This window comes from Microtus oregoni, unplaced genomic scaffold (genome assembly GCF_018167655.1).
Source record: "Microtus oregoni isolate MIOR12 unplaced genomic scaffold, Mior012 000005F_ref0000423, whole genome shotgun sequence".
NCBI lineage: Eukaryota > Metazoa > Chordata > Mammalia > Rodentia > Cricetidae > Microtus > Microtus oregoni.
Genome location: NW_024543064.1, coordinates 48,239,654 through 48,259,972, shown reverse-complemented (window position 1 = coordinate 48,259,972; position 20,319 = coordinate 48,239,654). Strand labels below are relative to the sequence as shown.

The 20,319-nt window shown below is 46.6% G+C and overlaps 1 protein-coding gene across 1 annotated transcript in view; it reads left to right on the top strand.

Annotated features, from left to right (window-relative positions):
• The window catches only part of Ror1 (receptor tyrosine kinase like orphan receptor 1), a 143,742-nt gene that overhangs the window by 96,847 nt on the left and 26,576 nt on the right, over positions 1-20,319 (top strand). The window contains exons 5-7 of the mRNA XM_041651151.1: positions 16,227-16,354; positions 18,232-18,549; positions 19,541-19,786. Coding sequence (XP_041507085.1) covers positions 16,227-16,354; positions 18,232-18,549; positions 19,541-19,786 — 692 coding nt within the window. The remainder of the gene's footprint in view (positions 1-16,226; positions 16,355-18,231; positions 18,550-19,540; positions 19,787-20,319) is intronic.

Here is a 20,319-nt window from a genome sequence, read left to right as displayed (position 1 = left end):
TTTGAGAAGAACGCTCCTCTGCTGTGTGGAGTCCTCTACTGTCCGGGGTCATCCCTCTAGTTCTGTCAATCATTCTGCTCCGATGTCGCTTTGGTTCTCAGGGACCAGGTTGCTTTTGACGACATGAACGACAATTGTGTGAAGCCCTCGTAGCATCTTCTTGCCAGCTTATTGCCTGAAGTTCAGGTGAGCTTAGTGAAGTAGAGCTGAAGGCAGGTAGCCCCTGCCTCTTTAACAAGACATTCGGAGGCGTGAAGGTCCTTAATGTCACTCAGCTATTTTTTGATACCATTCCGTCTCAATGAGCCAGTAGAGCAGCGGTTCTCAACCTGTGGGTCTCGACCTCTTTGGCAAACCTCTACTTCCAAAAATATTTACTTAACGATTTATAACAGTAACAAAATTACAGTTATGAAGTAACGCTGAAGCAGTTTTCTGCCTGGGGGACACCACAGCACGAGGAACTGTGTTAACGAGTAACAGCATTAGGAAGGCTGAGGACTGCTGTAGCAGAGAGGACTGTGAACCATGATGACGCCCACACGAAGGAAGAAGGGCCCTCCCTTCCTCATGCTCTCCGTCAACTCTCCCTACAGATTTAAGTCTGCCAGTCTCATGGGGACACTGGAGATCATTTAGCTAAGGCACATTATAAAAGTGGTTATCAGACTACTGTTTCATCTCTGAAATCCTTTAAATGTGGCATGATAAACATAATGAAACACCAGCATGAGGACCGATACTCTTCGCAGAGGGGCACCTGCTTCTTGTTCCACCGTAAATGCTCTTAATTTTATTTTTGTATTCAGTGAACTTGTTTCTAATCTGTTGGATTGAAAGACATTATTACCGCAATTTGGAATCTTTGTGTCATGTGCCTGTCACGACATGAAAAGGACTTGCGAAACCCAAATTTGAATCTTATTTTGTCACTTAGCTGTTTGTGCACTCATGGGTAGATCCACCAGACTCTTAAAATGTCTGCTAAAGAACAATGGTAGCAGCAGAATGGACATAGAGAAGGCACGAACCTACATACTGTATACATACAAATAATGCAGAAGTTGTATGAACATGTGAAGAAAATAATGTTTAACTCTACTGAGAGTAAAAAATGATATATGAACTTTAAAAGTGATAGCACTGAACAGGTGTTTATCAGCAGTGAATTCAGGGAAATTTGTATTATGCCCCGTCAATGGTAGATGTAGATATATTTATCAGTAGTGAATGCAGGGAAGCTTATATTATCATCAGCCACTGATAGATGTAGATATAGTAGGATAATTTTCTTAGGTGCGCTGGGTGCGTTTCGTCAACTTGACACCAACCTAGACATCTGGGAAGGCAAACCTCAATGAGAAAATACCTCATTAAGACTGACCTACTGGCAAATATGTACGGCATTTTCTTGATTAATGATCGCTATGAGCAGGCCCAGCTCACTCTGGGTGGTGTCAGGCCTGGGCAGGTGGTCCTAGATAGTATGGGAAAGCAAAGAAAACCAAGAGGAGCAAGCAAGTCAGCAGCCTTTCTCCATGGTCTCTGCTTCCAGTTCCTGCCTTGAGTTCCCACTCTGACTTCCTTCAGTGACCGCCTGTGATATGGAATTAACTGAAATAAAGCCTTTTATTTATTGGTCATGGTGTTCATAAATAGAAACCCTAGCTGAGACACTAGGTCACTGCCTGTAGGTATATTTCCCATATGTTTTACCTAAGGAAATAATTCCACTTAATTGTTTCCAACCTAGAGAATAATCATAGCTATAAAAAAGATACGCAAGGACATTTATCTTAGTGTTGTTTTGTAAATAATGAAAGGTTCGACCCAACCTAAATATTTAATGTAACCACTGAAAACAAAACAAAAAAGAGAGAGGGAGAAATGGAGGGAAGGAAGGAAGGAAGGAAGGAAGGACGGAAGGAAGGAAGAAAGGAAGGAAGGAAGAAAAGAGGGGAGAGAAGGAAAGAAGATAAAGGGAGAGAAAGAACGGGAGTGCCCACTAAACTTGACGACCTGAGTTTGAGCCATTTGATAAAAGAGGAAAACTGACTCCCTGAGGTTGTCCTTTGATCTAAACACACCACACACACAAATAAATAAATGTAAACAGTTTGCTGAGCCAGCTCTGAAGCTCAGTTGAGCTGAAGTGAGTAAGAAATGAAGAGATTCCTAGCGTTGCCTCCCAGACCTCTTGTCCCCTTGATCCACATCCTGGACTAATCAAGACTGCGAGCTGTGCGTCTATCAGTGCGGAGCTGGCTTCTTGTCATAGCCAACTGAATTACCAGCTCTCCAAGCCTGCTGCCTGTGGGAGGGTTCTTTTCTTCTCTGTCATGAGCGCTGGATGCCTCTGCCTTCCAGCACTACTCCAGTCGCTATGTCAAACAAAGCATGAACGCTAGGGTTTCCTGACATTCTTATAACTACGAGCATATGATTTGCAGTTCATATTGAATAACGATGTAAGAAATCTGCCAAGAACACTCTGAATACTGTTTCCAGGGCTGGTTCCTAACCCGTCACAGCTGCCTGACCACAGAAGGGGAGCACAATAGCCGGCCATGGCCCAGGTCCTCCTGCCTGCACAGTTTGTATTGAGTTACTAGGAGCCGTTCTCGTGGGGAAGTCACTCTCCTGGAAAGCATTTAAGATGACGAAGGCTAAGGATTTAATGTTCTAATGAAAAAATGTGTCAATATTTAAATCAAACGTGTGAACACTGAGTGTTTTTACATGTGCTTGCTGTGGGGGTTTGAAGGCAGCCATGGGCCCTCCAGACAGGAGTGCAGTAGATAGATGCACCGCTAAACTTCCGAACAACGACAAAGAAAAACATGGCGTAATTGCTTCACTCACAGCCTGCCAGCAAATTAATTGCCTCCAAGATGGATTGTACGCACTGTCCAAAAACTGCAGAGTCTACGGGAGTCCCTTGCTTTCACTAGGAGAAAACATATGTCACCTCTCACCAGAGATGTTTATGCCTCTCCAGAAACCTGTCTTTTTCAGCCTAAAAAACATTCCAACTGGAAATGACTACAAAGGCAGGAGTTGATAGGTTAGGGGTGTTTAGTAATGCTTAACATGATATACACATGGAGTCAGATATAACTCTCTGTTCCAAGCTCCATACCACAGCAACCAGGCCCCCAGGGATCGGGGAGTCCTTTCACTCTTAGTTAGAAAAAATCAGTGGGAGGGGATGAGGAGCAGCGAGGCTGTGTTTAAACTGCAAACTCTAAAATGAACCAACTTGGGGGTGCGGGGCTCATGCGGGGCTAGCTGAGTGGACTCAAGGATTGGAGATGGGGTCTGTTTAACCCCTAGTTTGGGGTGGTATTCAGAGGAGGGCTTGCTGTAGGTTGATGCTATTGGAGTTTGGCAGAGGTAGAGGACTTTGTAATTGACCAGAGAGGCACAGACGGCAACTCCATATACATTTATGGGTGCCTTCTCTAAAGCAGACTGTGTGTACCAGGCTTTGTGGAGAGTGAGGCTGAGGTGGGGTGGGTTAGCTCTGCAGAGAGCGCTAAGAACAATCACAGCTTTTCAGGAACTTCCTGCCTTGTCTGGGAACAGATGCTCAACGGGTTCCCATCGTAGAACAAAGTTTGTGCAGGATGCTGTAGAGTGCATCCCTTCTCCTGGACCACTGGTGACTTCAGGAGAGCATCTTCAAGGAGGAAAATCTGGATGGGGCCTGAAAGGATGAAGAGCATGAAGGAAGGCCAGGGCAGGGTGGACATCCTGGCAGGAAGCAGCTGATGCAAAAATCTAGGTGCTCGATGAACTGCAAGCTGCTCTTGCCTTCCAGGGCCTGAAGGGTGCTGAAGAGATGGCTTGGACCTTGGGTCACTATGATGCGGTGATCAGTCACTCCCCACTTTGCAGTGGATAGCCAGGGAGCAGGCGTGAGAAAGGTGTCCCCTTCTACCACACCACAGAAGTTGGGTGGGTTTCTAGGGCTAGGAGTGGAGGTAGGCAGGCCAGCTCAGGGGCAGCTGTGGCCATCTTGCTAAGACATGCTGAGCTTTTCAAGTAGAGTAACCATGAAATGCTCGACTTGGAAGGAACATTGGGCTCAGGAAGGACTGCGTGGTTCCGATTATAGGGCACACACATGAAGTGGCTGAGGACAAAGGAGGCTAAGTGACCTCAGCAAGGTTGACGGCAGCCAAAGCGAGTGCAGGACCGCGGTCTTCTGATTTCCAGCCCAGTGACTTTTCCACACAGCTATGCCAAGTTCCGCGCAAGCATCCTGCTTCGGTTAGGTAATGCCCTGGAAAAGCTTGGAACTTACTGGGCCAGCATTTTTCCTGTCATTGTCTGGGAGTGAGAACAGTCCTCCCTGGATCGAGGGAGTGCGAGTCAAGCCAGCCTGTGTGGGGGCGGAGCTTTCCTTCCATAGTCTCTAGCTCTCCGCTCTCACCTCCAATGTTGGCCTTCACAACTCTCCCCTACTTCTACAGGAAAACCACCATCATCTGTCTACCCATCCTCTCCCCCTTCTGAGTCTGAGCTGCCCCCAATAGGAAAGGGCACATATTGGGTCGTTAGCAAAGGCTAGCCCCTTCTCAAGCCTGTTTGCTCAGCTCCCAGGTCTGTATGCTGTATCACTGTTGTGCCCCTGGACAACTCTGAGGATGAGGAATCTACTGAAATAAAGCTTTCCCCTCTGAACCCTCTCCTTACTTATGCACACAGAGCCAGGCGTGAAAGTGTAAATTATAAGTTTTGTGTTGTCTTTTTCACTAAGTCATATGTGAACTCATTTTCACATACATTTTTGTCAGCTTTATAATATTCCTTAAAGTGGAAACATTAGGAAATTTGGAGCAAGACTTAATGATTTCTGAACCCCAGTTCTTTAAACATGAAATGTAGATTATATACTTAGCTTGAGGGGGTCCTGGCATGAGACATACTACTTTCACTTGCTTTCTTGCTTGTTTCTAATTGGGAACAATAAATCACTTTCATAAATACCTACATCTAATTACAAAGGACACAAAAAAGGAAGGAGGTTTTAATATATAGAATATATATATATATTTAATATATATAGAAAGGTGTAGTGTATTACTGAGCACAAAAGGACTTGATGACAGCTTGTGAGGTAGAAGTGAAAGGAAGGAAGAATCTGTCTTAACTTGAAAACTAAATGAGCCAGGAACTTTATTCTGGTCACCTAAGAACAGGAAGCGTGATTTGTGGAAGGTTCTACCTCGGGGGTGACACAGATTTTTGTGGAGAACAGAGGAGGAACCCAATCCTCTTACTGAACAGTGATGCATAGACCGGAGATGGTGAGGTCTCTATCCAGGAGCAGGCAAATCCTGAAAGTGCTGTGGATGCTAATATAATAATTAGGTAAAATTCTGCTACTTTTCAAGGCCCCCGTACTCTGTTGAGCCAAACTAGATGACAGGAGAGGGGGTCACAGAGAAATTGACTATGAATTGCAGGATTCTAGATTGGCTTAAGGGTCTTGCTCTGCTTCTACCAAACAGAAAGACGATTCAATTCACATATTAAATAATTGTTTCCTATCAGCAACTTGTAGGAAGATAGCAATGGCCGGCATTTCTGTCTGGATGATGTGAGCATGAAGAGTAAGCAATGTAGCATTTCAGAGTGGGCCTGATGGGGCTGGGTCCTGGCTCCTAGCTGGGCATAGGCCTGTGAGGAGTGCTGGGGCATGAGGGCATCAGTGGGGAGGCAGGAGACTCGGGATTGCAGTTTTGACAGCCTGGGAAGGGAGCCTTAGAGCAAAAATATGAACAGGCTAATGTCCTGAAAGGGCCCCTCCAACTGCCGTGTGAGAACGGACCAGGATGGAACAGAGGTCTTGAAGTTGGTGCCAGGAATACAGGAGGAGGTCAGACAGAAGGCTGCTGGAGAGATCTTTGCAGCAAGAACGGTGTACTTCCTAGCATCCCAATGGAGCCAGGTCAACCTCCTGGCCCAGGAACTACCCCTAGAAAGGTGTTGAAGGAGACCACTGCACAAACCCTGGGTTAGGCACAAACCACACCCAAACCCCTGTTTTCCCTTTATTAAGTGGGGAAGAAAAGCTCAAGTGGCTGCTTTCGACTTGGGCAAAAAACAGCAGCAGTGGTCATTCTTAAGAAGAGAAAAGGAAAGGTTAGATTGGGCTAGAACACAGTGGTTTGTTTTGATGGGCCATCTTAATTAGGTGAGTCAAAGGGGACTTTTGATTGCTGGACTTTAATACTTTGATAGCTAGATGTTGGCAGTAGGCCTCAGGAAGAGGAAGTGGCCAAACAAGGGAATAGACCTTGGTAGCTAGCTTTGGGAATGTAATCTAATGGCTTTTAGCATGGCGGGGGGGGGGGGGGCATGGCTAGTCAGAGTCATATTTTCCAGGCTCAAGCTCAAGCTGGCCAGGGTCCCTTTCGGCGTACTCACCTTAAGTCATGCAGATGAAGTAGGTGGAATAATTCATTCTTTGTACTTGGCTGCTAACTCAGGATCAAGGCTCAATAGAACTAAAGAGGCACCCCTTTTCTATTGCAGTGTCTTACTCCAAGACAGGAGAGAGAGAGAGAGAGAGAGAGAGAGAGAGAGAGAGAGAGAGAGAGAGAGAAACATCTTAATGAGTTTGAAGAAGAGTCTTTTTAAAAGAAGGGGATTGTAAGAAATATCAGATATGAATCTTTTCTATCAGATACTTTAAGATGTGTGTTTAAGACAAATAATCCAAATCTTTTTATTTTCCCACACACACATGTTGTAAGACTTTTACACAAATGTTTACCGCCACCACTAGGAAAACCCTTGTTTACACAAAGAACCACTTGCTATATTCCAAGAGTCTGACAGTCTGGAGTAGCGACCCCTTTCTCCTTCCTTCATTTCCTCTGTGCCATTTCTTTTCAGACTAGCCAGTTGAATTAAGACTCTGAGGCCAGATCCCAGCCAATGGGGAAAAGACACAGTCGTCACCTGAGTTAGAATAAAAGTCAAATGCACTGCCCACTTCAGTGCCTCGGAGTGTTCACACTTCTGAGCACACCCTCTTGGGCAAGAGTAAAGTTTGCTTTATCCAGGAGTGCAGGTGTGCGCCCCCCCCCCCCCACACACAACGGTTCTCTTCCTAAACCAGAGGAGAACACTGAGCATTGAAGGCAAATCTGGGGAGATGATGAAAGCAAAGGCTGATCGTATGCATGCAGGCAGAAGAGTAGAGTCAAGGGCAAGTAACAAGTTTTAATTAGAAACATTAGAAGGGCCGAGCAGTGGTGGCATACACCTTTAATCCCGGCACTCAAGGAGGCAGAGACAGGTCGACCTCTGTGAGCTCGAGACTAGCCTGGTCTACAAAATGAGTTCCAGGACAGCCAGAGAGAAATACACAGAGAAACCCTGTCTCAAAAAACCGAAAGAAAGAAAGAAAGAAAGAAAGAAAGAAAGAAAGAAGGAAGGATGATTTCTTTACTGGATGAGGAAGCACCTAATGATAGTCTCCGAGGGAAATAGAGACTCCCACTCAAGCATGTTAATCCTTGAGTCCATTCAGATATTCAGATGGAGGCTGAGGTTAAAGAGTAGTGTTTTCCAGAGATGGGAGTTCCGAGTCCTCAGCTTAGGGTTATCAGCATAGAGCTGGTCATTTAAAGCTAAACATGAGTGGAACAGACAGAAAGGAGGCGGAGCCTGGAGTCCAGCTCTCAGGACCGGGGTCTTGAGCTATTAAAGGAACCAAATGAAGGAAAAGAGAACAGTATTCTGGAAGCCAATGGGAAAAGAGTGCCTCCTAAAGGAAGGGTCAGCTAGTCTAAGGCTGCCTCTGGTCACTGGGGTCAAGGTCAAACTCATTCAGAAGACTAGACTGTCTAAGCTGAATGGGAAGACCAAAGAGACAAGAGGTGGGCATTTTCTTTAAGAGAAATTTTGCTCTTGAAAGCTGAAGAAAAATGCAGAGACAGCTGAGCAGAGCAGGGTCATGAGCGGGTGAAGTTGTTTTTGGGCAAGAGATGCTCTGCTCCTTCATGGATGGCAAGAAGGACAATAGGGAAGGGTCAAGCCCGGGAGTAGTAGAGGGGTGGATCCAGGTGTTCAAAGTTGGGGTTTGGGGTGGAGCACAGAGGGCCATCCATTGTAAAATGGGACAAGTTCATCCATCCTTTTCTTCTCAAATGCTGACCACTGAGATTTGGCCTTCCTATTGGCTCCTTCAGACTTCATGGGTCATGCCTGCTTCTGCCCCCAACCTGTGCCCAGAGTTCTCACTCATGCACAACTTCAAGTCTGACCATCTTCGGTGCAATGGCAAAGAATGTCAAGGTGGCAAATGATGGGAGTGAGATAACCTTTGTATTAGATAACCATCTGTATTAGTTGCTCTTCTTGGTGCCATGAAAAATATCCCTGACAAAATCGACTTCAAGGACAGGGGTTTATTTGGACTCACAGTTTGAGAGGAAAGTCCATTGTTGGCACAGAAACCATGGCAGCCAAAGCATACGGCAGCTCATCTCACTGAATTCAGCCAGAAAGCAAAGAGCAATGAATGCTGGAACTCAGCTCGCCTTCCTCTTTTTATTCAGTCCAGGTTCCAAACATCCCTTCAGCACCAGTGGGAAGCATGACCTCTCTTCTCTCAAATGCATCTCATCATCTAGGACACCATTTCTTTCACAGCTATGTCTTTGTGGTCAGGACAAAACCCAGCCTCCCCAGCCCTTAGTTATCACTTGAAGTTGCAAGTTTAAAATATGATTAAGTAAAAATACTGCTTGGGAATTTGAGAGGAATATTTAAGACTGCAAAGAAAATATGGAGTGCTGAGTCTATCTACTCCTCAGATACTCCAAACTTAAACACACACACGTTCACAGAGAACCCCTTCATTTTTCCTAAGGAATAAGGAACTCTCCAGATTTCATAGCCCTTCCCAGAGACTCCGTGCCCAACAGACGCTGTTTGTCCACGTAAAACACTCCCGCTTTGCCCATCGCAAACCAACCCCTATTTTGGCTTAAACTTCTACAGCATTTAGTTCATTTTCTGCTGAAATTGTTTCTGTGCTGTGAGTTTTTGCTTCTTCGGTGTCTGATGGAATATCTTTTCTTCTGTGTGACCTCTTCCCTGGGGCCCTTTCTGGTGAGGACCATCTCAGGTGTGGCAGGGACCTCGGGTGCAAACAGGAAACGCAGCTTGGGAACCTTGTTCAATGACCGGACGCTTCAGATCTAACCCATGAGGCTCTACAGTCTCCATGGCCATTAAGCACCTGTAGCAAAATTCCAGCACTGCTTCGAGGCCACCAATTCTACACTCAGGCCCATTGCTCGGTCTGTGTACATCTTCCACCTCTACCAGTGTCCTGGCATCTTTTGGTTAGTTGCGACACTTTGAATACATATACCCTGGGCAAGTTTTTAAGTAAGCACCAAGAGCTGAACCTCTTAGCTGCAAAATTTTTGTGGGGTATCCTGGATCAAAAGAGAAGCAAACCATTTTCCTGGGTCACCCCAGGCTGCCAGGAAGAGGCCACCTTTCCCATTCTTAAAGTCCCTGACATTCTAAGTGGCCTCTCTCTATTGCCTTCTGGGGACCCAGGGACTGGATATGCCCTCAGCCCTCCATTGCTTTGTATGAAGCCTTTTGTAACTACTATCAGCAGGAGTGGGAGACAAAGCTGAGGCAGACAGAAAATAAAAATCCAGGGAGTGGGTTCCGCCCTACTTCTGAGATGTAAGATGACATTAAAACTGGAAGAAGTCTCTGAGTTCCCTTTTTACCACCCTCTCCACAAACCCAGTACTTCAGTTCGTGGCCAAAGACATAAAAGAAAAAAAGTAGGGGAAATCAAATCAACCCTAGTAATGTTTGCGGTAGGAAATCTGCCCAGACAGGCTTGGGTGAGTTGTATAATATTCCAAAGTCCCGTTATCCTCAGTGGGAGATTTCACGGGATGATTTGGTTGTTTGTTATTGGAGACACACCGAAGCTTAAATGAAGGATTTCTGATAGAACTTGGAGACCCTGTGCTCGATGGGGCTCCTGCTGTCACCTCTGGCTTCCTGGTTTCAGCCCGACCGCAGAGGTAAAGGAGCCCCTCACAGCAGGAAAACTGGAGGCATCCAAGAAACATCTGAGAAGGTGAAGTGCACCAGACCACGGAAACCTCAGTCAGCTGAAGAAGCAGAACCCGCTCGTTCCCATTAGCGTCTCCCTACCTTTTAATACTGCGCCAGTGCGGTCCTATGGTTTCAAGTGTGTCCTTAAATAGGAACTAAATACATTACATGCCTCATTTTCCTTCAGATTATATTTGTGAGCTACAAGCCCAGGGAATTCTGCTCTCTTTCCAAGCTCGCCGCGGCCCTGCATTCCCAACCCCACCCTGAACACAGCCTGTACCTTCCCATCGCTGGGTTGGACACAGTCGCTGTGACGTGTTTTTCTGGGAACTATGCAGAACAGTATTCTTCTGTTTGTTTTAATGGTTCCTAGCCAAGAGGAGGAAAAAAGCCTTGAAATTTGATTTAATTTTTTTTTAAAGCAAAACCATGATGTGAGACCAGGCTCAGGCCAGCTTCACAAGGGGACAAATGCTCACTTGTCTGTGTCCACAGGCGGGAGCCACTCACAGCAATTGACACAGCCACTTCAGAACTTCTAGTGCTCACAGGGGCATTCCGGTGACCCACGGGGGAATGTCAGGGCTTGCAGAGTCCCAGCCTATAGCCACAGGTCTCTTGAGCAAGCCATCAGTCCTCTGAACTGACGGCCCTTGATTGGCTCACTTTGAACGTTGACCTCAGGGGTCAAGCATGTTAACATGTCGTTCTCTTTGATGCCCACATTCACACTGGTCTTTAGCAAGCAGAGCTTGTGAGAGAAGACGGACATAAACATTTCACCCATCACCTTCCTGCAATCAGCCATTCCAAGGTAAAGCCTGCTTGAGACCTCAGACCCTCTGTCTCCACCTGCTCGCTCTCCATCTGCACCTGCTCAGACGCCCCATCACCGGAAGCTGTGTGCCCTGGCATGTGCTATTAAAGCTGATAAGGCTTACATCGTACCCCTCACTTCCTCCTGGCTGACAGCTTGCCAAGCACATGTCACACTGCAGGTCCTCTTGGGGAAATGAAGACTTTGCGGGCAGGCAGTCACTCTGGAAACTACATCTGATTGTAACTGGTCCTTCTATTCTCCGTGTCTCTGGCGAGCTTCTGTTTACCCTGGAATGGTTTGGCACCCCTCACGTGGACTCTTAGTTGGATCATGTTTCCTTTTTCCTAAAAAGATTTTAATTGACACATAATTATGCATATTTATGGAGTGTTCCATGTTGTTTTAATACATGTAGATGGTGTACAGTGATAAATCTGACCAGACCTTGGGTCTCATTTATCATTTTCATTGTTGTGTTGGGAACATTCAAAACTGATTTTTTTCTCGCTATGCTGAATTCTAAAACAAGCCACTCAGCTGGAGCCAACCCACTGTGCAAGAGGACACGAGATCTTATTCCTCGCATCTGGCTGTGTTCTGCACTCAGGATCTCAGTCAGATTAACCTGGCAAAGGTCCACAGTCAAGTCTTCTCTGACTTGACCTTTGAAATCCCAGCCACCACCTTCTCCCATGCAATGTTCCACCTTAATACACATGAGATTGTCTTTTTAATTTCAGTGAACTTTGCACAACATAAAGTTAACCATTTTTTAGTGAACAATTTCGTACAATGTTGTGTGATTTTGACATCATTAGGTAAGGAATTCCACAGTCCCTCAGCCCCTGGAAACTACCAATGTATTTTCTGTCCCTATAGAATTGTCTATTCCCAATGTTCCCTATAAATCATATAATATGAACTCTATGACACTATAGCAGGGTTCCTTTATATAGCTAAATACTATTCCACCCTAGGTATCAAAACATTTTGTCGGTTCACTTGCCTTCTCATGAACACTGAGATGTTCCCACACTTGGCTCCTGTGAATGGTACGGGCAAAGCTTTGGGTATTCTCAATATCTTGGGTTCTGCTCTAGAGATAGCAAAGTCCCTCTGTATTCATTTTCTTCTCACTGAGGAAAGCTGTGCATTTTAACTGGTCCAGCTTCCCCCATAAAGCAATTTTAGAATGAAATTCAACAGCCAGAATCCATTCAGCAGACGCCTGTTAGATGCACCGCTGCCCTTGCCCCTGTATTATGATGAAGAAGAAATGATTGACAATTCAAAGAGAGTTCCCAGGATGAGCAGTCTAGGCCAGTCTGCTGCAGTCCTGTGGCTGGGGCATGGTGGTAGGGTGAGCACTGTGCAGGTGACAGTTATAGGAAATCAGAACTCACGGGGATGGGTTGATCAAGGTGCCAGTAGAAGGTGGCAGATGCCTGACTTTCCCGGGAGAGTTCTGAGGATGTGTCTGGATGGAAATGATGAGAAGGGGGTGAATCAAAAGGGTATCTCAGGCCTTAGAGAGAGTCCAGACCCCTCAAACAAACCAGCTGGCATGATTGGAGACTTGTAAGAGTAAAGTTTGTGCAGGAAGTGCAGCCGGCAGAGCAGGAAGGAGGCAGGCAGTCTAGCCGGGACTGGATAGCATCATCTGTATCTCAGCAGCCTGCCTTCCCTCGCCCCAGGAGCATCCTGGAGAGGCAATCCACCCACTGCCCTCTCTCTCCCTTTGCGCCGCTTCAATGTCCTTTCAACCTCATACTGGAGAATGGCTCTGCTGGATCCCACATAGGAATCGGGATGGTGGTCAAAGCTGGCGACCCAGCATCTGAAGGACCTTTGAAAGGCATGGGACACCCAGCATCCAGGCAGCGTTCCAGGTGGCAGCAGTGGGTTCCTGGTCCCAATGTCCTTTGCTTCATGATGGATCATGGCATGGCTTCGTGACAGCGCCCCGACTGCACCACCTTGGTGCATCCCTTTTTTAAGTGGGGGACAGGAAACTAAATCAGGAGAAGTGCATGCTGGGAGATAACCGACTACTAAATGCAAAGGAAAAGAGCATCTGGGACTTGACTGGCCCCACCCACCACTGCCACTCACACTGTAAAGGGGAGGCGCACAGTTCAGACAAGCGTGGAAATGGCTGCCCATAGCTGCCCTTCCTCATGCCTTCCCGCTTTTCCAAAATGGGAGCCTTCACACCCCTAGGTCTTCATAGGCCTGTGCTCTACTAAATGACTTGATATAATTTTATAAGCGTATGAAATCAGCAGTGCCTCGTACAAAATAAAAACTTGCTATAAATTCTGATCTGTGAATAGATTGAATTCACAGCAGTCCCGAGACACGGAACTGGGGCAGACCTGACCACAGAGTAAAGTGCCTTGGACATGAAAGTCCCATCTCAATCCTGGCTGCACCCCTGACTGTCTTTGCACATCCTCGCGAGATACTTAGCTTCTCTGAGCTGGAATGTTCCCTCCACAGAGGACGAGAGGAGTTGGGCAGGTACTGCTTGGAGGAAAGCCGATTCCAGTGGTTCAGCCCCAGACAGTCTGACCTCACAGATCAGGGCCGAGCACTGTTCTTTGCAAAGTTCCGGAAGAGATGCTTGTTTTAAAACCCTGTTTTGTTGTTATGTGTGTGTGGTATGCATGGGAACACACGCCACCACATTCCTGTTGCTGGATGATGACTGTGTCTGATCAACTTTCTACCTTCATGGTAGGACAGAGAGGTCCCAAGGGTGGAGCTTAGATGGTCCAACTGGGGTGGGGAGCAGGGAGAGAGCAAGTGCCTTTCCCAGCTGAGCGTCCTGCACACAGCCAAGGCTCAAAAGTGGCTCAGATGCATTCCACACCCATTTGGGTCTTTTGGTTTAGGATTTTTAAAAACCTCTGTCCCTCGGAGACTGGTCAAAATCACAGAAGTTGTGGGCAGAATCAACAATTCCAGTCCACCCGTAAAAGTGAGCGGTTGTTAAGATACGGGCAGCCAAGGAGCTGTGTCTCTCTTTAGTTTGCAAAAGAAGAGACAGTCGGTCTTTTTAGCAGTCTTGAACTAAGAAGGTGGTAAGAAGTTTAGCCTAAGCCTCACTCATAAACTCCGGGAACTCCCAGTGGGTTAAGGATTTATATCTGGGGGTATTTCCAAGATTTTGTCCTCCCAAGAGATATAAATGTAGGCCTTGAGAATTTACCGTAGGGAGGGAAACTGTTCTCATGGCAACGCTTTAGGCATCCAAGCTCCATCGATGTGGAAGGACAGAAAAGCAAGGCCCAGGTTAGCAGGGGTGTTGGGAGTGGGGTGGACGCTGGTCTCTGCACTTAGGTTTCCAGAAACCAGCTTGAGGTCATCCAGAGCCGTCTTTCTCCCCATGGGTTTACGGTATTAGTTACCCAATAAAAGTGGGGTTAATTTTACAGCTCAGGTAAGATGCAAGCCAAAAAGGTGTCACCATTACTGTGGGATTTATGAAAGTAAGTGCGTGGGGTACGTGAGGGACCGTGCAGCCCTGAACTCTCGAAGTTTCTCTCTCAGGTAGATGTGCTTGTTTATCGTGTATTTGGAGGTTAGGTTTTCAAGGCTTTGCCACACCAACTATTTCGGGATGATGGCAAAGATTCTTTGCCCATCTTCACCTTCAAACCGAGCCATTTAGAGGATTAATGGAGGAAGCTGCAGAAAAGGAGTGTCCCATCCCCTGGCTTTTCGCTCATTTGGCAGCTATCCTGAGCCTTCTAGTCTCCTAGGAGTATAAAACCTCTAGGTGGGGAAGCCTAGCCCTGTATCTCTGCACACAGCCATAGTAAAAGAAAAAAAAAAGGCACTTAGTAAATGTCTCCTTTTTGAATGAGCATCCCCTGGAACCACTGTAAATACTTTACTGACAATAATGTACCATCTCAAGGGACTTGAATAGCTGTCAGTCATGGCAGTACATTCTTGTAGCTCTCAGTCTCTTAAAAAACTGAGGCAGAACTAATACAAGTTCAAAGTCAGGCTGGACTGGACACCATAGTAAGACTGGTCTCAAAAACAAAATAAGCCTGTCTGGGGACAAAGCTCAATGGTAAGTATGTACTTAGCATGTTTAGCATGTATGAGGCCCTAGTTTGATCTCCCACCCTGCCAAATTAACACACAAATAAGCTTTTCTATGAGTTGATGGGTTCACAGGGCTTTCCTCTGTAGGGCAGTGATTGCTACCTCTATTTTAAAGGCAGGATGCTATGATGTGCAGGGCTGGGACAGCCTGCCAAAAGAACACAGGAAGAGTATTTCGGTACCGTGTCTTCTAACTTAGAAGAAGCCACAGAAGGCAGAGGGTTGTGTGTGGAGATGGTGTTGACCCCAGCCAGAGGAGGAGCTGGTGTCAAGGTGAACCCCCGAATGCAGCCGGCAGTCTTCAGTGTGCCCAGATCTGTTATCCCAGGCTCTGGTTCCACCCTCTGTGTGCACGGCCACTGAGGACTTTTGTGGGAAGGAGGGGGCCTATCCAATCCTGGTCTCCTGTTTCACTTGCAACCCTATAACTCCTCATCACTGTCTGTTGTCCCCTGTCTTCAAGATAGAACCTAATTCCTTGTTTGTGTATTATTATCATTTGAAAGCAGTCCAAACTCTTGCAGCTCTGTTTCAAGTTTGAAGGACTGCAGAGGTACAAGTTCCTTGGATGTTAGTAGCTCATCTCAGATCCTTCGGTCTGCAGCTTGCTCCGGCTTTTCTTCCAGGTAGACAGGACAGGTCTTACCCAGTGAGGAGCCCTGAGACTCAGCTGTCCCCCCTTCCTCCCAGCTGCACCAGATTCCTACCCTGTGGATCTCCTAATTGACTTGTCAGTTGGCGTGAATCTAATGCGCCCACGCCTTTGTAGCAAATGGAGCAGAAATGATCTGCACTTAGAAAACAAAACTCTGTAGAGCATGTGCCCAGATTTCTAGCTCCCTTCCTCTTCCCTCTCAGGGCTACATCATCTTCCAGCCCACCACCAGCTGCAAAAATAAAAGTTCTTTCCCATATTTAAGGATGATTTTGCGCTTCAGGATGATTTTCTGGGGGTGTAGGAAACTTGACCAACGTGACCAACAGATGTTTGAAGGGATGTTTTGAGAGCTGAATTTAAAAAAAAAAAAAAAAGTTGTTAAGTGTAGTCTTCATTATATAGTGCCCAACTGCGCCCCCTTGTGACCATTTAGGGCATTTTGCACAACCAGAATGGATGGTGTGCCTAGGTAGTTCTGTGTTAAGAATCACTGTGCTTTGTTTTTGTTTTCAGAGACGAGTATGAAGAAGATGGATTCTGTCAGCCATACCGAGGCATTGCGTGTGCACGATTTATTGGCAACCGCACTGTGTATATGGAGTCTTTGCATATGCAGGGGGAAATAGAAAATCAGATCACAGGTAGGTGACATCAAAGAAACGATACTTACATAACTGCGTCTCTCGCCAGAAGTTTTTCTGGGCTTCTTTCCTGACAGAGGATTAGGCTAAGCATGGGGGGTTGGGAGTGGGGCCATAAAGAGGCATGAGAAGTGATCTCTGTGCTCTGGAATTTACATTAAAATAATTTATTAGAGGTTAGTCTTGGAGGAAAAGGAAGCTTCGAGAAGTCTCACATTCATGCAAACACTCAATAAATATTGCTGAGGGCTTTCAGTATGCTGGGACCAGGCTGGACACTGGGGATGTGAGAGTGACTGAGCCAGGTATGGCTTCGCCTTCACCAGGCTTGCATTTGGAAGCGGTGTAACGGAGGCTAAGAAGGAATGACCTTGGGCAAGAACTTTCATCCCAGAGCTGTTGTTACAGAGAATCTGGAAAATGGCTGCTCTCCATGAATGCCACAGTGAAGCACTTCCTAATACACAGGGCAGGGAGGCTCAGGCCACCAGGCACCACTTTGCACCCATTTCGTGCCCCTTTCAGGAGGGCAGTGCCCGTGTCCTTTGCAGTGTGATAAAATGACCTCCATGACATTCTCACAAAAGCAGCCAAATTTAGCAAATTGGGATATGGGTACCCAGTAGCATCTGCATTTCAAGATGGACGGCCAGTTGATTTTAGTATAACTGTATCCTGCAAGTTCCTCTGAAGGGCATATGTAGTTGTTGTCTTAACTTGAGGGCTTAAGAGAGACATGGATAAATCCGTGACACAGGAAAGGAAAAGGGCTAGAAATTCTGTTCTCTAAGCAACTTGACGGAACTGAGAAGCAGCTCAGAAGAGGGGGATTGTTGAACCAGAAGCAAGGGCAGGAAGGTGATGTTGCCTTTTGTTGAAGCCCTCAGGCTTGAGCAGACATAGGCCTAACAGGAAGGAGATGCTGAACTCAGTGTTTCCACCCAGTACAAAAGCATTTGAACAAACTTTCAAATAAGAATACACATTAAATAAATTCTGTTCTGCTATAAATATTTTGTAGTTAGTGTATAATCACTCTCTTTTGGATGTTTTCAGTGAGTACTGGCTTGCTGGAAAATATTATAGTTTCACTTTGTTTTTGAAAGAAAGATCATTTTATTTTGTTTGACCCAACACTTCCCAGACTCGTTTGGCCTCTGTCACCCTTGCTTCTCAGAAGCCATTAATATGCTATCAGCTTAACGTCCCTAGAAATGATCTTTGGGAAACTGTGTAAAAAGCCTCACGGACAGCCTTCAGGGCTGGTGCCCTCTTGGTATAGATGCCATGTGTGTGACGTTAGGCTACCAGACCTCTGAGAGCCTGTGGTGCATTCTGGGACAATTGAATTGTGGTCTTCCGGGCCATTGCCTCATTTTCCAAGGATGGAATAGAAAATATTCAAGCCACAATGAAATGAAGCAAGCGGTCCAAAGCCACCCAGCAACTCCTGCCATCTGGCAGCTCCGTCCCACGCTCAGCGCAAGCCCTGCCTGAAACGAGCTCTGAGCTGGGGCTCTCCCATGTCTTCGAGCCTCGCAAAATTAATACAAAAGATGGGGCGAAACACAAAGTCCTATTGCTTCGTAGGGGGGAAAGAAAGGAAAATATATTGTACGTTAACCCAATTAATTCTTTTTATTAAGAAATGGTTCATATGTAATTTAATCCTGTTTTTCTAACTTTGTAGTCAAAATGATTTTTTCAAGCCAGTGAAAGTGAGCTGCTTAGACATCTGAAATAAATCTGCTCGCCTTGGCCTTGTGGGCTTCACCCGGCGGATTCCCTGCAGTGTGTTTCTCCCTGTCTCTGTTGACTGGATCACAACAGAGATAAACCTTGGCCCCTGGGAGTTAATAGCTCTGTTTGCTTTTCAGCTGCCTTCACCATGATTGGCACCTCCAGCCATTTATCTGATAAGTGTTCTCAGTTCGCCATCCCTTCCCTGTGCCACTACGCCTTCCCGTACTGTGACGAAACCTCATCTGTCCCAAAGCCCCGCGACTTGTGTCGTGATGAATGTGAAGTCCTAGAAAATGTCCTGTGTCAGACAGAGTACATTTTTGCCAGATCAAATCCCATGATTCTGATGAGGCTGAAGTTGCCAAACTGTGAGGATCTCCCCCAGCCAGAGAGCCCGGAAGCTGCGAACTGTATACGGATCGGCATCCCCATGGCGGATCCTATCAACAAAAGTAAGTGGTGGTTCTGATGCTGACACGCGGTAACTATTCATACGGGGACTGTGCCCACTAACCTTCCAGTGAGCTGAATACCATGCCTGAGCATTCTGTGGTAGCTTAGACAGGATTGCCTTGGAGAGGTTTCATGAAGACAACTGAAAAATACAGGATCTGGTTTCTCAAGAACTTAAACACAGAATTTACCACATGACCCAGCAATTCCACTCCTGAGGACATAATCGGAAGAATTAGAAACAGGTCTTCAAATGGAAATTCACAGAAGTGTATTCACAATACAAGCCAGAGATTGTCAGCAATTAAGAACATTTGCTGCTCTTGCAGAAGACTTGGGTTCAGTTCCCAGCACCTGGATGGCAGCTCATAATTATTCTTAACTCCAGTTCTGAGGGATCCAATGCCCTCTTCTGGCTCCATAGGCACTAGGCATAAATGTTGTGCACACATATGTATGCAGCCAAAACACATGCACATTAAATTATTATTATTATTATTATTTTGGTTTTTCAAGAGAGGGTTTCTCTGTGTAACTTTGGAGCCCATCTCCTTGAAACACAGACCGCACTGCCTCCAGTAGACCCGTTCTGTGAGTTACCCCTAGGTTCTTTCATCACGCAGTTTCTAAGATGGCCAGTTGGAATGGAAGAAAATGGTTGCCTTGAATCTTTGAGCCACTCACTTGTGAACCATAAGAGATTCCTCATGTGCTCAGGTCCCTTCCCACTCCCATTTCTTTGGTATTCCCCCATTAACAACACTGAAGAAGCTCATTTTATTCCAGAAGCATAAGCTTTAAATCCTCCCAGGAATGTGAGTACAAGCCCAGCTAACAGGAAGAAAGGCCCACCCCTCCCCACTGGCAGAGAGACCTGCGTCCGCATGGTAGCAAGGTCTTAGGCTGCCCTTCCTTCCCTATGCCCACACAGCTGTCAAGAAGGACAGGGCCCCTATGACTCTTCCTGTGATTGTCTTTCATGTTTTCCAGATCACAAGTGCTACAACAGCACAGGTGTCGACTACCGGGGGACCGTCAGTGTGACCAAGTCCGGACGCCAGTGCCAGCCGTGGAATTCTCAGTACCCCCACACCCACAGCTTCACTGCCCTGCGCTTTCCAGAGCTCAACGGAGGCCACTCCTACTGCCGCAACCCTGGCAACCAGAAGGAAGCCCCCTGGTGCTTTACCCTGGATGAAAACTTCAAGTCTGACCTGTGTGACATCCCAGCATGCGGTAAATAAAAGTCACTGGCCCTAATGTTTCAGACATCCTGGTCCCCGTGTAGAAGGCGGCCTAGGAGAGTGAATGTGGTTGATCGCGTGCTCTCTCGATCCCAAACCATCTCCATCTTACAGGAGCCTGGCTGTCTCTACAGGCACCAGTGTTGCCCTCAAGGAGTACCTGTAGTCATTGCCCTGTGGTGGCCGCTTTCCAGAGGCACAGGTCAGATAGCCGATCACAGTCATCCCTGTTGAAAAGTGTGTTTTCCCAGGATGCCCACAGACACGGGAATATTCTTGGCACACAGGTGTGTTGGAAGCAGTGAGAAAACTGTCCCATCTCACTGAAATCACCCATGAAGCAGGACGACTCTGCAGTCACGGCTCAGTCACCCAGGGCGATCTACTAACTTGTGATCTTTGTCTTGGCCACTAACAGTACAGAGGGGTAGGGATGTCTGGGAGGAAAATGGAGTTGCTATGGGTTTGTTCACTTCTACTGAATGGTTACCGAGTGTGAGAGAGAACGAAAGTGCTGGTGAGAAA